Here is a 13979-nt window from a genome sequence, read left to right on the forward strand (position 1 = left end):
TTTTTTCACATCAACCTCTGCCAGTCCTCCTTGTCTACCAAAGAGAAATCCCACTTTATTGTAATCATCTACCTTGGTTGAGAGCTTTCAGAGATAGTGGACAGGCCTGTTCAATGCGGTCATTCACCTCCTGCTCTAATGCTACTAGTCAGTTCTCCAACCTCCAAATTGTGCATGCATGTACATCACTGTGGGTGCTCTTAAGTGAGTAGCGTTCCATACATATTGATGTGGAGAGCTGGATCACCCATTCCCACCTATTCTTTGGAAGTGGCAGACTGTTAACATCCGCAATCTACTCCTAAAGTGCAACCAAGTAAAACCTTGAAGGAGTAGTCTGCCCCATTCTTCCAATCAACTGCTGCTGCCTCCCTTTCACTCCATCACCAACTTATAGAAGTAGCAGATGTATATTATTCCAACTGTAAATCTCTTTCCAAGCATGTTCTCTTCATGTCACAAAAGGCAAGTTTCAAGGATGGTCATTATACTACCTCTTAAAGTTTAGCACTGATGTTTTGAATCAAAATAGTTTGCGCATTTTTGTTTCCAAAAATGACTGTTTTGTGGCCAAAGATAAATTCTGAAGCATGAGAATAATGCCAACAGACTCATGGAAATTTCTATGCAAACACATTCTCTTTTAAACAGCCGTAAGCTAAATCCAGTTCATTAAGCAGAAGAGATAAAGAAGCAAATGCAAGAAAGTCTGTTTTTCACTCTCAGCCAAAATGCTAATTATGTTACTTACCCTAAATGAGAATTCAAGGTTTTCTCCTCCCCATACTTCCATTCCTGTGTCGTAAGAGCCAAGATAGTCAAAATAGTTCTTGCTGACAGCAAACAATCCACCGGCCATGGTTGGGGACCTAGAAAAGGAAAAAGTCAGTTTGACTGGGAAAGGAACCTTTGTACATAAATCAAATGTATTCTTTTTTCATTAATTTCCTCAGTCTTTTTCAGTTAACAATGAAGCAGTTCACAATGAATCAGATAAATACTATGTTGCTCAGATATTTAAGGAAAAGAACACCTGACCTGAATTATGAATAGGTGCATCGGAAAAAAGTAAATGTTACACTGAGATACAAGATGTACTTGTACCAAAATGGTCACTTGACATCATATAGTAATTCGTAATAAATAAAGATATAGGCATCTTGCATTCAACTAAATAAATTACAAGCAGTGAGAATTTTTTTTTTGCTCTGCATCTGTATAGCACAATGTGGCCCCACTTCACTAAGATTTCTGTAAGCTAGAAAGACACTGCCAAAATGAGACTGAACAGAAGGAAGGCAAAGCAGAGAGGAGAAAAGATCCTCCACTGGCAGCCAGCTCTCCCACTGCATGCCAGCACTAGTGTCCCCATAAACTGAAGCTAGCCTACCCATCATGCACTCTTGCCTCATGCCAGATAGTAACATCCTTGCTTATAATCCACAACCCACAGCAGCCCCAATGCTCTCATCTGGCACCCCAAATCATCTTTCTTATTGTGACAAAAAATACTAAACACATTTGTAAGCAGAGGATTAAACAATTTGGAGGGCTGTGAACTATTTAGTATTAACTTTTTTCGATTGTGGACCAAGAACACATTGAGAAATAACAGCACTGTTTTGGTTTTCCTCTGGCGCGTCTACACGTGCAGTTAGGTTACTGTGCAGTAACTGGAAATTACTGCGCAGTACGAGTGCGTGTCTACATGTGAACTGCCATATTGCGCAGTAACTTTGGTGACTTACGCCGACTTGACCATAAATTTTCCACCTGCATGATGGCCAATTAGTTACTGAGCAGTAAGGCATGTGTAGGTGCCTTACCGTGCAGTAACATTGTGTGTGGATTGACTTGGGACTAAAGTGTTACTGTACTGTAATGCCTGCATGTGTAGACACCAGCCTAAAAACTGCTTACTTTGCAGTAAGTTACTGTGCAGTAAATGCACGTGTAGATGCGCCCCTCATCTTGACAAAAATAATGTTCTCTTATCTCTCAGTGGAGAAAAATTAATTAATATCTATGATCCTTTCAGCTATGGCAGCAACAAATGTCCAGGAAAAAAACTGCAAGGAAAACAAACCATCCCGTCTGATACAGACTTTGGATGATGGGTTATAAATAAAGCAAAGGCCGCTTACAGACAAGTTAGCTACTCAGTGATAATTGTCTATGTGCACACTCTTATCTGAGGTAAACACCAGGTAGCTTACCCCCTGAAATGTGGGGTAGGAGCATACACACAGGCAATTACTAACAGGTTATATGCTCACTTTCTATTTTACCTTGTTGTAACTTGTTCATGTAACTATACCCTTTGATATATTTCACATAAATAGTGCCATTACTCTATCAATCACCTCTAAGGAGGACATTTTCATGATAACTGATTGGTGACCACTCATGTAGGTATGTCTCACTGACTTCAATGAGATGTTACAATGGAATAAAGACTTGCTTGTGAAAAGGCTGCAGTTTGGCTCATAGCTTGAGTAAGCATAGCAAAGTCAGACCTGACTATAACTTTCTCTGAATGCTCCAAGAGGCAGGTCTCTAAAATCAAAATATCTACCATTCCAAGGACTTAGGTTGCTTATCCAGACAAAATATATCTGAGCCCAAAGCAGCAAATGCCCCCTAAGCTTTGACACGTTTGCAGCTGTCCCTCTGCAGCCTTAAGAGGATAACACTTGTACTGATTTACAACCTGATCGTATTTAGAAGATTTAACATTTTCAAACTGAAATCTGAAATACTGCACAAATTAATTACAAATTCCCAGATGCCCACTCACCCAAGTATAGAATCCCATTGCATCTATTAGTATGCACCTAACCACAATCCTGTTCTACATTGCTCAAGGCCCTGAAAACTAGTAAATGCAAGAGATGGGCACTTCCTCCTCACTGCTTTTTGTGCCTTAGTCTCAAGTGTCAAATGATGGTATGCTACAAAAGTAGCCAGAGGATTTGATACCTAACAGGTAGAAAACTACCTAGCCCAAAACTATGTTTCAATATCACCCAATTCTTTTTACATTTTAACTGTTGCCTCTTGGTTATTTGACAGATCTGTAGCTTTTGGGTTTAAAATGCCATTTTTTTCTCTTTAAGAGCCTCACTTTTTCTTCCAAGTATAGTTCTATTATGCCTGAGCACTAAACTTATTTATTAAGCAAGAAGCGTTTCCTGAGTTGTGTTCATGACAACTTACATGGCAAAAATACCTGCAGATCTTTTCGAAATGAAAATTTTGCTAAGACCATGACTTGAAACAATATTTAAAAAAATATGTTTAAAAAAAAGGATCTGTACTTTAATTTCAATATTAAGTGGTACATGTTCACTTATTCACATTTATTTATTTCAGTTCATTTTCAGCTGAAATTGAACCCATTTATAAAATTTAATATTTACAGAGATACAGAAAAAATAATCATTCACCTGATGACATCTGTCTTAGACCTTCTTCGTTTCTGCTCCCTCTCTGGTATAAGGTGCCACGTGAAAACCAATCTCCAGTCAAACCCACCAATCTGTGGCTCCCCAGCATTGCCCAAGTATTCAAATGTATTCCAGTCAATCACATCAATAACAGGACATACAACAGCTGACTCCTCTTCGCCAATTCTAAGATATTTTAAAAAAAGGAAAATAATGTTATTTTGGATGCTATTAGGAATTTCTATCATAAATTAGAAATCTTACGACTGGAGAAGTGCTTTTTAATACACAACTTTTGCAATAAAGAAATGTTACTGAATGAAGTAACTGTGCTTCTGCACATCCATGTCAGTGTGGATTCTAGTTCTGTAAGACTACTTGTACTGGTTGTGACACACTGCGGCAAGGTTAAATTTATAGTAAAGACCTCTGGGTCAATGCTGAGGCTACACCACTGGAATAAGAACTCATGTCAGCACAGCTTTCTGCACATTGGCTGCTCCTTCTTCCTATCCCTTAGTACAGTACCATGTGGAGCTTGGTGGATTCATATGCAAAGGCTTTGCTCTGCTCATCCTTCCAAAAGCTCTTTCTCCACCATCTGCTTTGCTGTTTGGAGAGGATGCTCAGTGCCTGACTTAGACAGCAAAGGTATCTCTCTGCCAGCTGTCAATTTTTAAGGTTGCCTCTGGGCCAAGGGTGTCAGTATTGAGTTTTCTCTTGGCAGGATCTTCTCCAGACTAATGCTAGGCCTTACCTGCCTGTTAAATTGGGCAGTGGATGACTCTGGCTGTCTACTAGCAGGCTTGTGGAGTTTCCTTAGGGACTCAGAACTTTCTAAACTATGGTAGAAGATGGTGCTTTGGTTTGCACCTTGTGCCTTCCACATTCTACTTGAGAAAGACAAGTGTATTGAGCACTGACAATATGAGTCTTCCAGGCAAAACAGGCAGCTGTCAAGAGGCTTAATACAACCATAGGATCAACATGGTTTAAAGTCTGAAGGGTTTCATGCATACCAAGATCAGGGGCCTATGCAGAAGCTGGAAAATAGGGTTCTGAGAACTTGAGATCTGTTCACACAAGTTGGATCAGTTCATGGTTGCCAAATATAGTAGGTCAGAAGCAGTCTATAGTTTTAGCTATGAACTACAAGGGGACTGGACACTAGCCAGATTCCACTCTACTCCCATGGGAAGAATTCAAGAAGGGTCTTGATTGCACTGTTCCTTATGAGAGCAGGAAGCAGCACACACAAGCCCAAACAGACCCCTCTTACCAAGCCTTTTGTCTAGCACATGAGGTGTGTGCTAGATCTACCATAGGATCCATACTGGCACAAAACATGAAGAACTGAACGTTTCTCCATCCAGAGCAGGAATGTTTTCTTGTGTATTTTAAAAAGACACATGAGCATAGTGACAAAAGAAATAAGATATGCAAACAGTAAAACTTGGCTGGTGGTTTTTTTTGAAAGTCAGGATTGAACCACTCGATGCAAAATATATCCAATATACAAGTGAGAGACTCAGCTATGTTCCTAATTTGTCCCATCCTCAAATAAAAAAGGTACAGATTATGAAAAAGCCTTATTAAGTTTACGTGCACAAGGCTAACTCTGTAGCTAATTGCCTTCCATACAATTTCAGCAAAGGGGAAAAAAGAAAATCTCAGACTACGTGTCCAAAGTCTTTCCCAAGACTGCCATCTAGTGGCTTACCTAAACTATATAGCAATTACTGTCTAGACCAGTGATTCTCAACCAGGGTGCCTTGAGATCTTTTCAAGGGTGACACAGGGCACCCACAATGTTAGCACTGTTAGAGTTACAAATGTGATTCACAAGATAAATCCAAAGATTTCAAACAGAAGTCCATAACTGTGTTCTTTGCAACAGAAAAGCTGTTCTATTATTTTTCTACAGTAAAGAGTGAAAACTAAGAGCTGTCATTTTCCAAGGGGTGCCTTGAGTCTAAGAAGGTTGAAAACCACTGGTCTAAGCCGTCTGCCCATACTTAAAGCTGTTTCTTCAGTATTCTGCTTAAAAGAAAAAAAAAAGCACACAAATTCCTGTTTCCGTATTTCTTTTCTCTGATGCTTTCCATCTAATCTGGTCAATTAATCTACTATGTCTAGAATTTCCTTTGTACAACTATGCCAGAGGAAAAATGTGTAAGAAGTTAAGAACAATCAGGAAAGGGGTCTTGTGGGCAGATGTAACAACTGAAACTTTCCACCAGAGGAAAGACATACAGTCCTTATGCTGTTCCCAGCTAGAACATGTCAAAACACGGCAGCTCTTCTAGTGTAGTAGGAGAGGCTGCAGCAATCTGCTGCTCTGCTCTACACTCCTCTCTCCCTAGAATCCCTGCTCCTGACAGAGTTGGGATTACAGCCCCCTGTCCAACACTTGTGGCCTCCCAGGAGTTCTTCCTGAAGCTAAGCCCTCCAGCTCCGGTCCCCTCAACCTCTTTGGCCAAGAATGGGAGAAGAAAAATAAGAGTCTCAGTGGAGGCCCAGCTGTGCCTCAGGACCCAGAGCAGGACCTGGCAGCTCGCAGGTTGCTTGCCTTGACTCCCCTCCTACCTCTATTCAGACATAGCCAAAAGGGAAATGCTCCAAAATAGTACTTCATGCAAAAAGTGACTACTTTGACATGTTTAAACCACTTCAGGAACATTTAAAGGGTTTGTATGCTTGTGTACAGCTGGCCTTTTGAAATATTTCAGAGGCATTTGAAACATTTGTTTTAATTGTTACATGTGTCCATGCCTCCAAAGGACAGTTAAAAAAAGAAAAAAGGAGAAGAATCATTTACAAGAGGTTGCTGGCTGGCACAGCATCTGAACAAGATCTGGGGGTCATGATCCACTGGAAGATGAATATGAGCCAATAGTGCGATGAAGTTGCCAGAAGGGCAAATAGAACTGTGGCCTGCATCAGCCATTGTATGGTCAATAGATCCAGGCAGGTGCTCCTCCCTCTGTACTTGACATTGGTGAGGCCTCAACTGGAGTACTGTGCCCAGTTCTGGGCACCACACTTCAAGAAAGATGTGGATAGGCTTGAGAGGGTACAAAGAAAGGCAACCTGTATGGTCAAGGGCATGGAGGGTAGGCCCTATGAGGAGAGACACCAGGAACTGGGCCTATTCAGTCTGAGTACGAGAAGGCTGAGAGGTGACTTGATAGCCTCCTACACGCACATCAGGGTAAGCATTAAGAACTAGGGGAGCAACTCTTCAGGAAGGCACCTCAAGGGAGGACAAGGACCAATGGGCATAAATTAATAGCAGGTAAATTCAGGCTAGACATAAGAAAAACCTTTTTCTCTGTAAGGGTCACCAGAATCTGGAACACTCCCAGCAGAGGTGATGCCATCACCCTCCTTGGAGCCATTCAAGATGAGGCTGGACAGGCACCTTGTCAACCTTGTCTGAGCCCAATAACTTCCAGCTCATGGCAGGGGACCAGACTTGATGATCTTACAGGTCCCTTTCCAGTTCTATGATTTTATGATTCTATGAAATTTGGCTAAAGAATTTGAGGCAACATCCCATTGAAATGCATTATAAATGCAGGAATTTACCAAATGAACATTTTTCCCTCAAATTATTAGGGGAGTATGCAGTATACATGTACCTTTCCAACAGAGGCTCAAGCCATCCCTCATGGCATTCACAGTGGCAATCAAGAAATGTCAAAACATCGCCTTTTGCTAGAGAAGCTCCCAGCAGCCGTGCTCGAACCAATCCTTCTCTCTTGTTTGCGCGGATAAGACGTACCTTGCGTAAAGCAGCCACATAGTTTTCTAGTGTCTCCTTTAGATGTTCTGTAACAAAAAGGATGAACAGATCACTACAGCATTGTATGCAGCATGTTAGAAAAAGCTACCTTTTCATCAGTGTATTACTACTAGTGCTGTGTGCTCTGACCCCAACTACCTCTAAGATCTGGAATGGCCCCCATGCTTCGACAGGTCAGGGAAACAGGTGGTATAAAACTCAGGTGGACAAATTCATGATTTATTAATTTATCTAATTGGTTTGCTAACTGTTGGAAGCTCTTCAGATTTTAGAGATTTCATTTCAATATAAACATTTTATACATTTCCTCTATGCTGCTAAACACCAGTTCTGAACCCCCTTTATATCCATACAGCAAAAACATAACATCATATGATTATCAAACTGCTGGATAAATAGCCTGTGCCATCTTTGCAACCACTGCTCCACTAACAAAATGGAACATGCACAAGCAGAAATGCCTGACCCAGACAGCAGGCCTCGATTTAGGGTACACATACTGAAGTCACTAAAAACTTGTGCTCCTAAATGATGCTTGTCCTTTTTAAAATCATGACCTTAAAAGATTAAACCTGTTTCTGAACATTTTATTTTATGTACAAAAAATAATTTCACAATACCTTTGTTAAAGTATTGAAAGCCTAAGTAGCTTTTCATTCTTACCTTAAAAACAGAACTGATGAAATATTAACTAAGATTTTATATTACTAAAACCTACATTTAAAAAACCCTATAACTTTAGCCCCAGATGCTTCAAACAGTTATGAACAAGCCCAATCTAAGTATAAAGTAGTCTCACTGAAATCAAAGGAAACTATTCAGTTTAGGAAACTATATACCAACGGAAGCATTTTTAGAGCTAAGGTCTTACATTTTCAGTGTTTGTGGGATTTTTGCCCATGAATGGTTTGCTTCCAAAAGCAGCTTTTTGAATGCGAAAACAAAGTGCACCTGGCATAATGTGGAACACTTACATGTGGAAGTGCACTGGGATGGCCTTAATCAAGAGGCTGGAAGTCCTTTCTAACAGGTCTAGTACACATGCCTAGGTATCCAGGGTTCCTCCTCTAAGTTGTTGTTGAACAAACTGAAAATGTGATCTACTGCCATATCAGAATAATTGACTGAAATCACACACATGCTTTTATTTCAATGTTCCTATGCAATATGCCTCAATATCTACAATACCTAGGTACCACCAGGCTACAACATCCAGCAAGAGACATACTGGCCCATATGTTCACGTTTAGAGGGGACTTTGGGGGTTGGAAGTCAAAGGACCTGCTGGTAAATTTCTCTTTTTAAAAGTGGCATAGCTGAAGTCACAATCCATTTCTTACCTGTGTTTTTGTTAGAGATAAGGAAAGGACTGAAAAGCAAAAGAGTGATTTCTACTGGACAGGAGACTATTCTAAAAACAGATTAAGTTTTGAACTGACTTAATAATTTCTAATGCAACTGATAAGTTTTATCCTTAATCGGCACCTTGTTCCTATCACCATCCATAGCTCCAGCTCACCTCTCCAGTCCCAGTTCCCACCTTGTCCCTTTTCGTCATCTCACTCCTTCACATCTGAATCTGTTGGCTTCCCCTTCCTATTTCATGTTGTTTTCGTGCTGGGGGAAAGTTAAAAGCAGAGAACAGATTCTCTGCATTTTTACTCATTTCTGGTGCCTAAAGCATCCAGAAATCCTCCTTGTGCTTTGTGGCTCAAAGATTGGGCATGATCAATCACTCTGACTATGAGCCATGCACATGTCCATTCAACACATGGGAGCAACCTGGTGACTGATCACAGAACTCAGAACCATTCACTGAAATACGTATTTCTGTTTTCCCAATACTGATGTTGCATTAATGTGGTTAATTTATCCATGTATATGAATTCTAGACAAAAATAAATTCTAGCATGTGTACTATCATGTATGGAAAATACCTGATTATGCATTTGGAAACATAGTTTGCGTTTCAAAATACATATTTTAATTAAAAAAAACAGTGATAAATGCTGTTGCTGATGTACTCCAATTCAAAAAATTCACTGAGCAGCACTCAAACCTAGATGTGACAATATAGTAGAACAATATATTCAGAAATAAGCCATGGAAGAATAATAATAATGAAAAAATATAATCTAAATTTATTCACTAGTTTGGATATAAAATGTTATAACTATTTCATAAACCTTCACTGTGGCTTTATGAATTACCTGTGTTTGGAGTTAAGCAGTGGTTAAAAAAAGAAAGAAAAGGAATAATGTAAAAGCAGTATAATGCTATCATGATAATGGGGTTTCCACTTTATTTTTTCTTTTTACATACCACTCTTCAAGTAAATTTCAGATAATAGTAATACCACCCACCATCTTTTCTAGTACCGTAGTGATGTAACCCTTAATTTTAATAACATATTCCATAGAAAAGTAGAAAATGCTTTGAAGTTTTACATACATTCAAGTCAATACCAGTAATTTTAGTAAAAGTTCACAAAAATACGTGATCTTAGTAGGATCTCTCAAAATCTTGAAAGATTTTTTTAATTGTTACTTATAAATTAATCTAAGGCCAGTTAGACTTATTTGACTAGTGCACATTCATTTTAACAGTATGCCAATACTGTTTCATTAGTATAATATTTACATGCAGCAGTTATAACTATTCATATCCCTGTGATCGGGCTCATGAGTACAAGGCAACATCTAAACCTTCTGACTACCCATTTGCCTATCTACTATCTAGTATAGTTCCTACTACTCTAATACAGATTCTCAACCAAGGTGCTATGGCACCTTGGGGTGTCTTGATATACTTTCAAGGGTGCCACAAGGTGCTACATGACGTTAGCTCTGTTACGTGTAAAGATGGTTCACAAGATAAAACCAGAGATTTCAAACAGGAATCCATAGTGTTAAATACATTCTGACCTGCTGTGATCTTTCCGTGTTCTTTGCAACAGAACAACTGCTCTATTATTTTTTCTCTAGTAAAAACAAACAAACAAACAACAACAAGTGGAAGTCAAGAGGGGGCATCATCAGAGGGGTGCCCTGAGTCTAAGAGCACTAAGAACACCTGCTCTCGTATTCAGTATCTTCCCAGTCCTCAGCTGGTTTTTCCCTCTCTACCTCACTGGACTGTTTAGAAGTAGTATTCTTCCCATTTTAAACATTAAAAACAAGACTCAGAGCAGTGGTTTGGCCAAAGGCCATGCAGTGGTTGAAATCTGTCTTGGAGGCAGCATGGCAATTCAGATCTCCAAAGCTCAAAGTTAATGGCAGAACCATTAATTTATCATTCCTCCCAACAAACCAAACAGGCCTCTAAACTTGATAGTTAAAACCAGTGCGCCAGACTAAAAACTGACTTCCAGTTAAAATAAAAAGTTGACTTCCAGTTACATTATGGAAAGGTGCAATAATTTTAGAATTTTAGTGTGCTGTTACTAAATCAGTATACTTTCTATTCTTGTAAACATGCTCACAGGGAAACTCATTTATAGAATAAAATGCCTACCTTTGTCACTGTAATCATCCACAAGAATAACTTCTTCCAGCAGAATATCTGGGGATGTCTCAAGAACACTGTGAACTGTTCGCAGAAGTGTTGACCAAGCCTCATTGTAGAAAGCTATTATAACAGAAGTTCTGGGCAATTTATAATAATCATATTTCTTCTCTTTGCACCTGCAAATACATTTAGAAAAAATATGAACTCTTCTGTACATTTACACAAAAGAATTATCTAATTAAGATCATGTACATCACAAGCTATTTTTAAACAAGAAATATTAAACTATAAAATGACAGGGGTATGCAGTGTGCTTAGCAAAGGAGCTATTGTTCAGGAGAGTCCAACTTTCCCCTCCAATTTTTCAACAAGGATTCAACCAACCACAAAAAGACATCCAGACATCCAGAAAATTAGGTAAAGGTGGCTTTGCTTGATAGAAAATTACTTCAAAATAATAATAAAAAAGAAAACAAAGAAAACAAAGAAGTTAAATGGTGACTGATGCCTGGAGCACATAACAGTTAAGATGATTTTAAGAAAAAATAGCAAGCATAATTTACTACTAAATTCAATTAAATTATGCCCTGGAGGCTAAATCTGAAGGAGCTAGAGAACAAGTGTACATGTAAATGTAAGAGCAAAATTATAAACAGTAGAAAAAGCCAATGTAAGAGAAAATTCAGTGCAATTTTTTTTTTTTAGGACCATGTGGATATTTTGTGTGGCAATGCTGGAACTTAGGAACAAAGGACTAGAAGGGACCTACTGAGACAAAGTCCAGTCCACTACTGAAGAACGCTCCTCCTCATGCAATACCTTTCACAAGTTTATTAACCACTATCTTTCAACAGTTAACCTTTCTGCCCCTAGTACTCCACCTGAAATAATGTTTTGCAATTTCAAAGTCCTTGGGAACAGGAAGCACACACACAAGTGCCTATATCACTGGCTCTATGGAAGTCTAGCAGGTTCACAATTCTGTAGATTATTTTGAAAAAGTGGGTGCCTGGCATCTTAAATTGCTTGCAGTCTCAGATTAAAAGATCCCAATGCAATTCCCATTATAATCCAAAACCACAAGCCCAAAGCTACAATCACATGAGTCCAACCAGACTAAGATTAATAGGGTCTGTATACATACTGAGATCAGAGAAGATCAATGAAAAACAGTTGATAGCTGAGCAGTTGCTCTCAAAATCCTGAAACTAACCAAAACAAAATCTAAGAATCTCTCTTTGATGTTTCTCCATATACTACCCCCATGAAATTTGTATGCCAACCAAAATGTGTTACCATTATCAGACTTCTTCACAATGACATGGCAGCAACAGTCCTAAGCAATAGTTTGGAAACAGATCCCTTTGCTATTAGAACTGGATGTGTAATTGCACCAACACTCTTTTTCATCTGTATCACTGATATTTTGCATCTCACTGCTAATAGACTTCCATGTGGAGTCAGCATCCAGTACTGCATGGGAAAAAGCTTCTTTAACATCAATCAGTTATATTGTAAAATCAAGGCAATCAAGACCTCCATTACTAATATTCAATATGTTGATGCTTATGTTGATTGTGCCCACTCAATTAAAGAGCTCCAGGTCACTCTTGATTGCTTCTGTAAAGTGCATAAAATGCTTGGACTCACTGTTAACTTCAAGAAAATCAGACCACCTGCCCTAAAACAACCAAGTTCTCCACATATTACAATTAGAGGACAATCCTTGGAGAATGTAGAAGATTTTCTCTACCTGGGTAGACACCTTTCCCAAAGAATAAATAGACAAGAAGCTGTAACCCAACACCACGAGGATCTACTCCTTCCTTCTATAGCCATTTGATAATCTACAGTCTAACATGCAGATCTCAGATTGGCCTCCACATCCTCAGTTATCTATGCTTCCCTGTTTACGATAAGATTCATCCTGATTTCCAGAGACTGCCGCCAATGCATCCCACAGCGCAGAATTCATTTTTGAAGTGGTCCCTTAAGATAAATTTATGTTTTAAGTATATGCCCCCAAATTAATGTGTGTAATGTAACCTCTGCAAAATGTCTATATAAAGATAAAAGAAAGCAGAATTATTACCCATTCCTAAAAAATTAAATACTAATTGTAGTCAGCACTAAAGCATAGGAGAAATTAGACAAATTGCAAGAAACTAATTTAACTATACAAGAAATTTAATTACTGAAAAATCAAGATATACAATAGATACCCATAAAAGAAGTGGAATGTGAGAAGTCACTGAAGATGTATGAAAAACTACCACAGCACTGTGAAGTACAAAATCAGGAGGACAAAAGGAGATCAAAAGTGACAAGGGGCTTGATAAGGACATATGTCAAAAGTAAAAGAAAGGCAAAGGAAACTGAGTATGCTGCTTAATGGGGAAAGAGAGCTATAAATTGAAGGTACAAGAAAGGCTGAGCTGCTCAATGCCTGCTTTGTTTTTTGTTAGCAAAGTCAACGTACAAAAGATGGGGGAGGGTTCACCTTAGACAAATGAAGAAGTCAAAGAACATTTGATTTGTTGAATGCAGTGGTTTTCAATCATCTTTCATTTGCAAACACCTAAAAAAATTTCAATTGGAGGTGCAACCCCTTTTGAATTGTAAGTGTGGGTATCACATACTTATGATTGATCACAGCCATCTTTCGTGGACCTCCTGGACCAGGAGTGGGCAAAATGTGGCCCAGGGTCCAGATGTCGCCCGTCAGGCCATTCCATCTGGCCTGCGGGGCCCCTAAAAAATTTAGAAAATTAATATTTATATGCCCTGGGCTGCCTGTCATGCGGCCCCTGATGGCTTGCCAAAACTCAGTAAGCGGCCCTCTGCCCAAAATAATTGCCCGCCCCTGCCTTAGACACAGCCTGCAGACCCCGAGGTCTGCAGAACACAGGTTGAAAATCACTTGTTGAATGAATCAATCCTGTAGGGCTTCACGCCGTATACCACAGGATATGGAAGGAACCAGAAGATGAAATCTTTGAGCCACTAGCAACCACACAAGAGAGGGCTGGTACAGACATTTTCATGAACGCTTCTAGACAAATGGTTGCCTCCAAATGCAATGGACTAGATTCAGCTCAGCAGGTCCCCTCCAGATTATTTGGAAAACGATGGAAAACTGGTGAGGTCCCAGAAAGCGGGAGGAGAATAAATGTATTACTCATCTTTACAAAGGAAAATCTATGGAATTATTAATTTGTCAG

The 13979-nt window shown here is 39.2% G+C and overlaps 1 protein-coding gene across 1 annotated transcript in view; it reads right to left on the minus strand.

The window, feature by feature from the left end:
• Positions 1-13979, minus strand: part of GALNT12 (polypeptide N-acetylgalactosaminyltransferase 12) — a 147603-nt gene that overhangs the window by 77161 nt on the left and 56463 nt on the right. Inside the window, exons 4-7 of the mRNA XM_019508733.1 lie at positions 10765-10934; positions 7088-7277; positions 3447-3632; positions 752-869 (exon numbers count right to left, since the gene is read on the minus strand). Of these exons, the coding sequence (XP_019364278.1) occupies positions 752-869; positions 3447-3632; positions 7088-7277; positions 10765-10934 (664 nt within the window). The remainder of the gene's footprint in view (positions 1-751; positions 870-3446; positions 3633-7087; positions 7278-10764; positions 10935-13979) is intronic.

Source organism: Gavialis gangeticus, unplaced genomic scaffold (genome assembly GCF_001723915.1).
Source record: "Gavialis gangeticus isolate Ggan-Ray unplaced genomic scaffold, GavGan_comp1, whole genome shotgun sequence".
NCBI classification, from domain to species: Eukaryota; Metazoa; Chordata; order Crocodylia; family Gavialidae; genus Gavialis; species Gavialis gangeticus.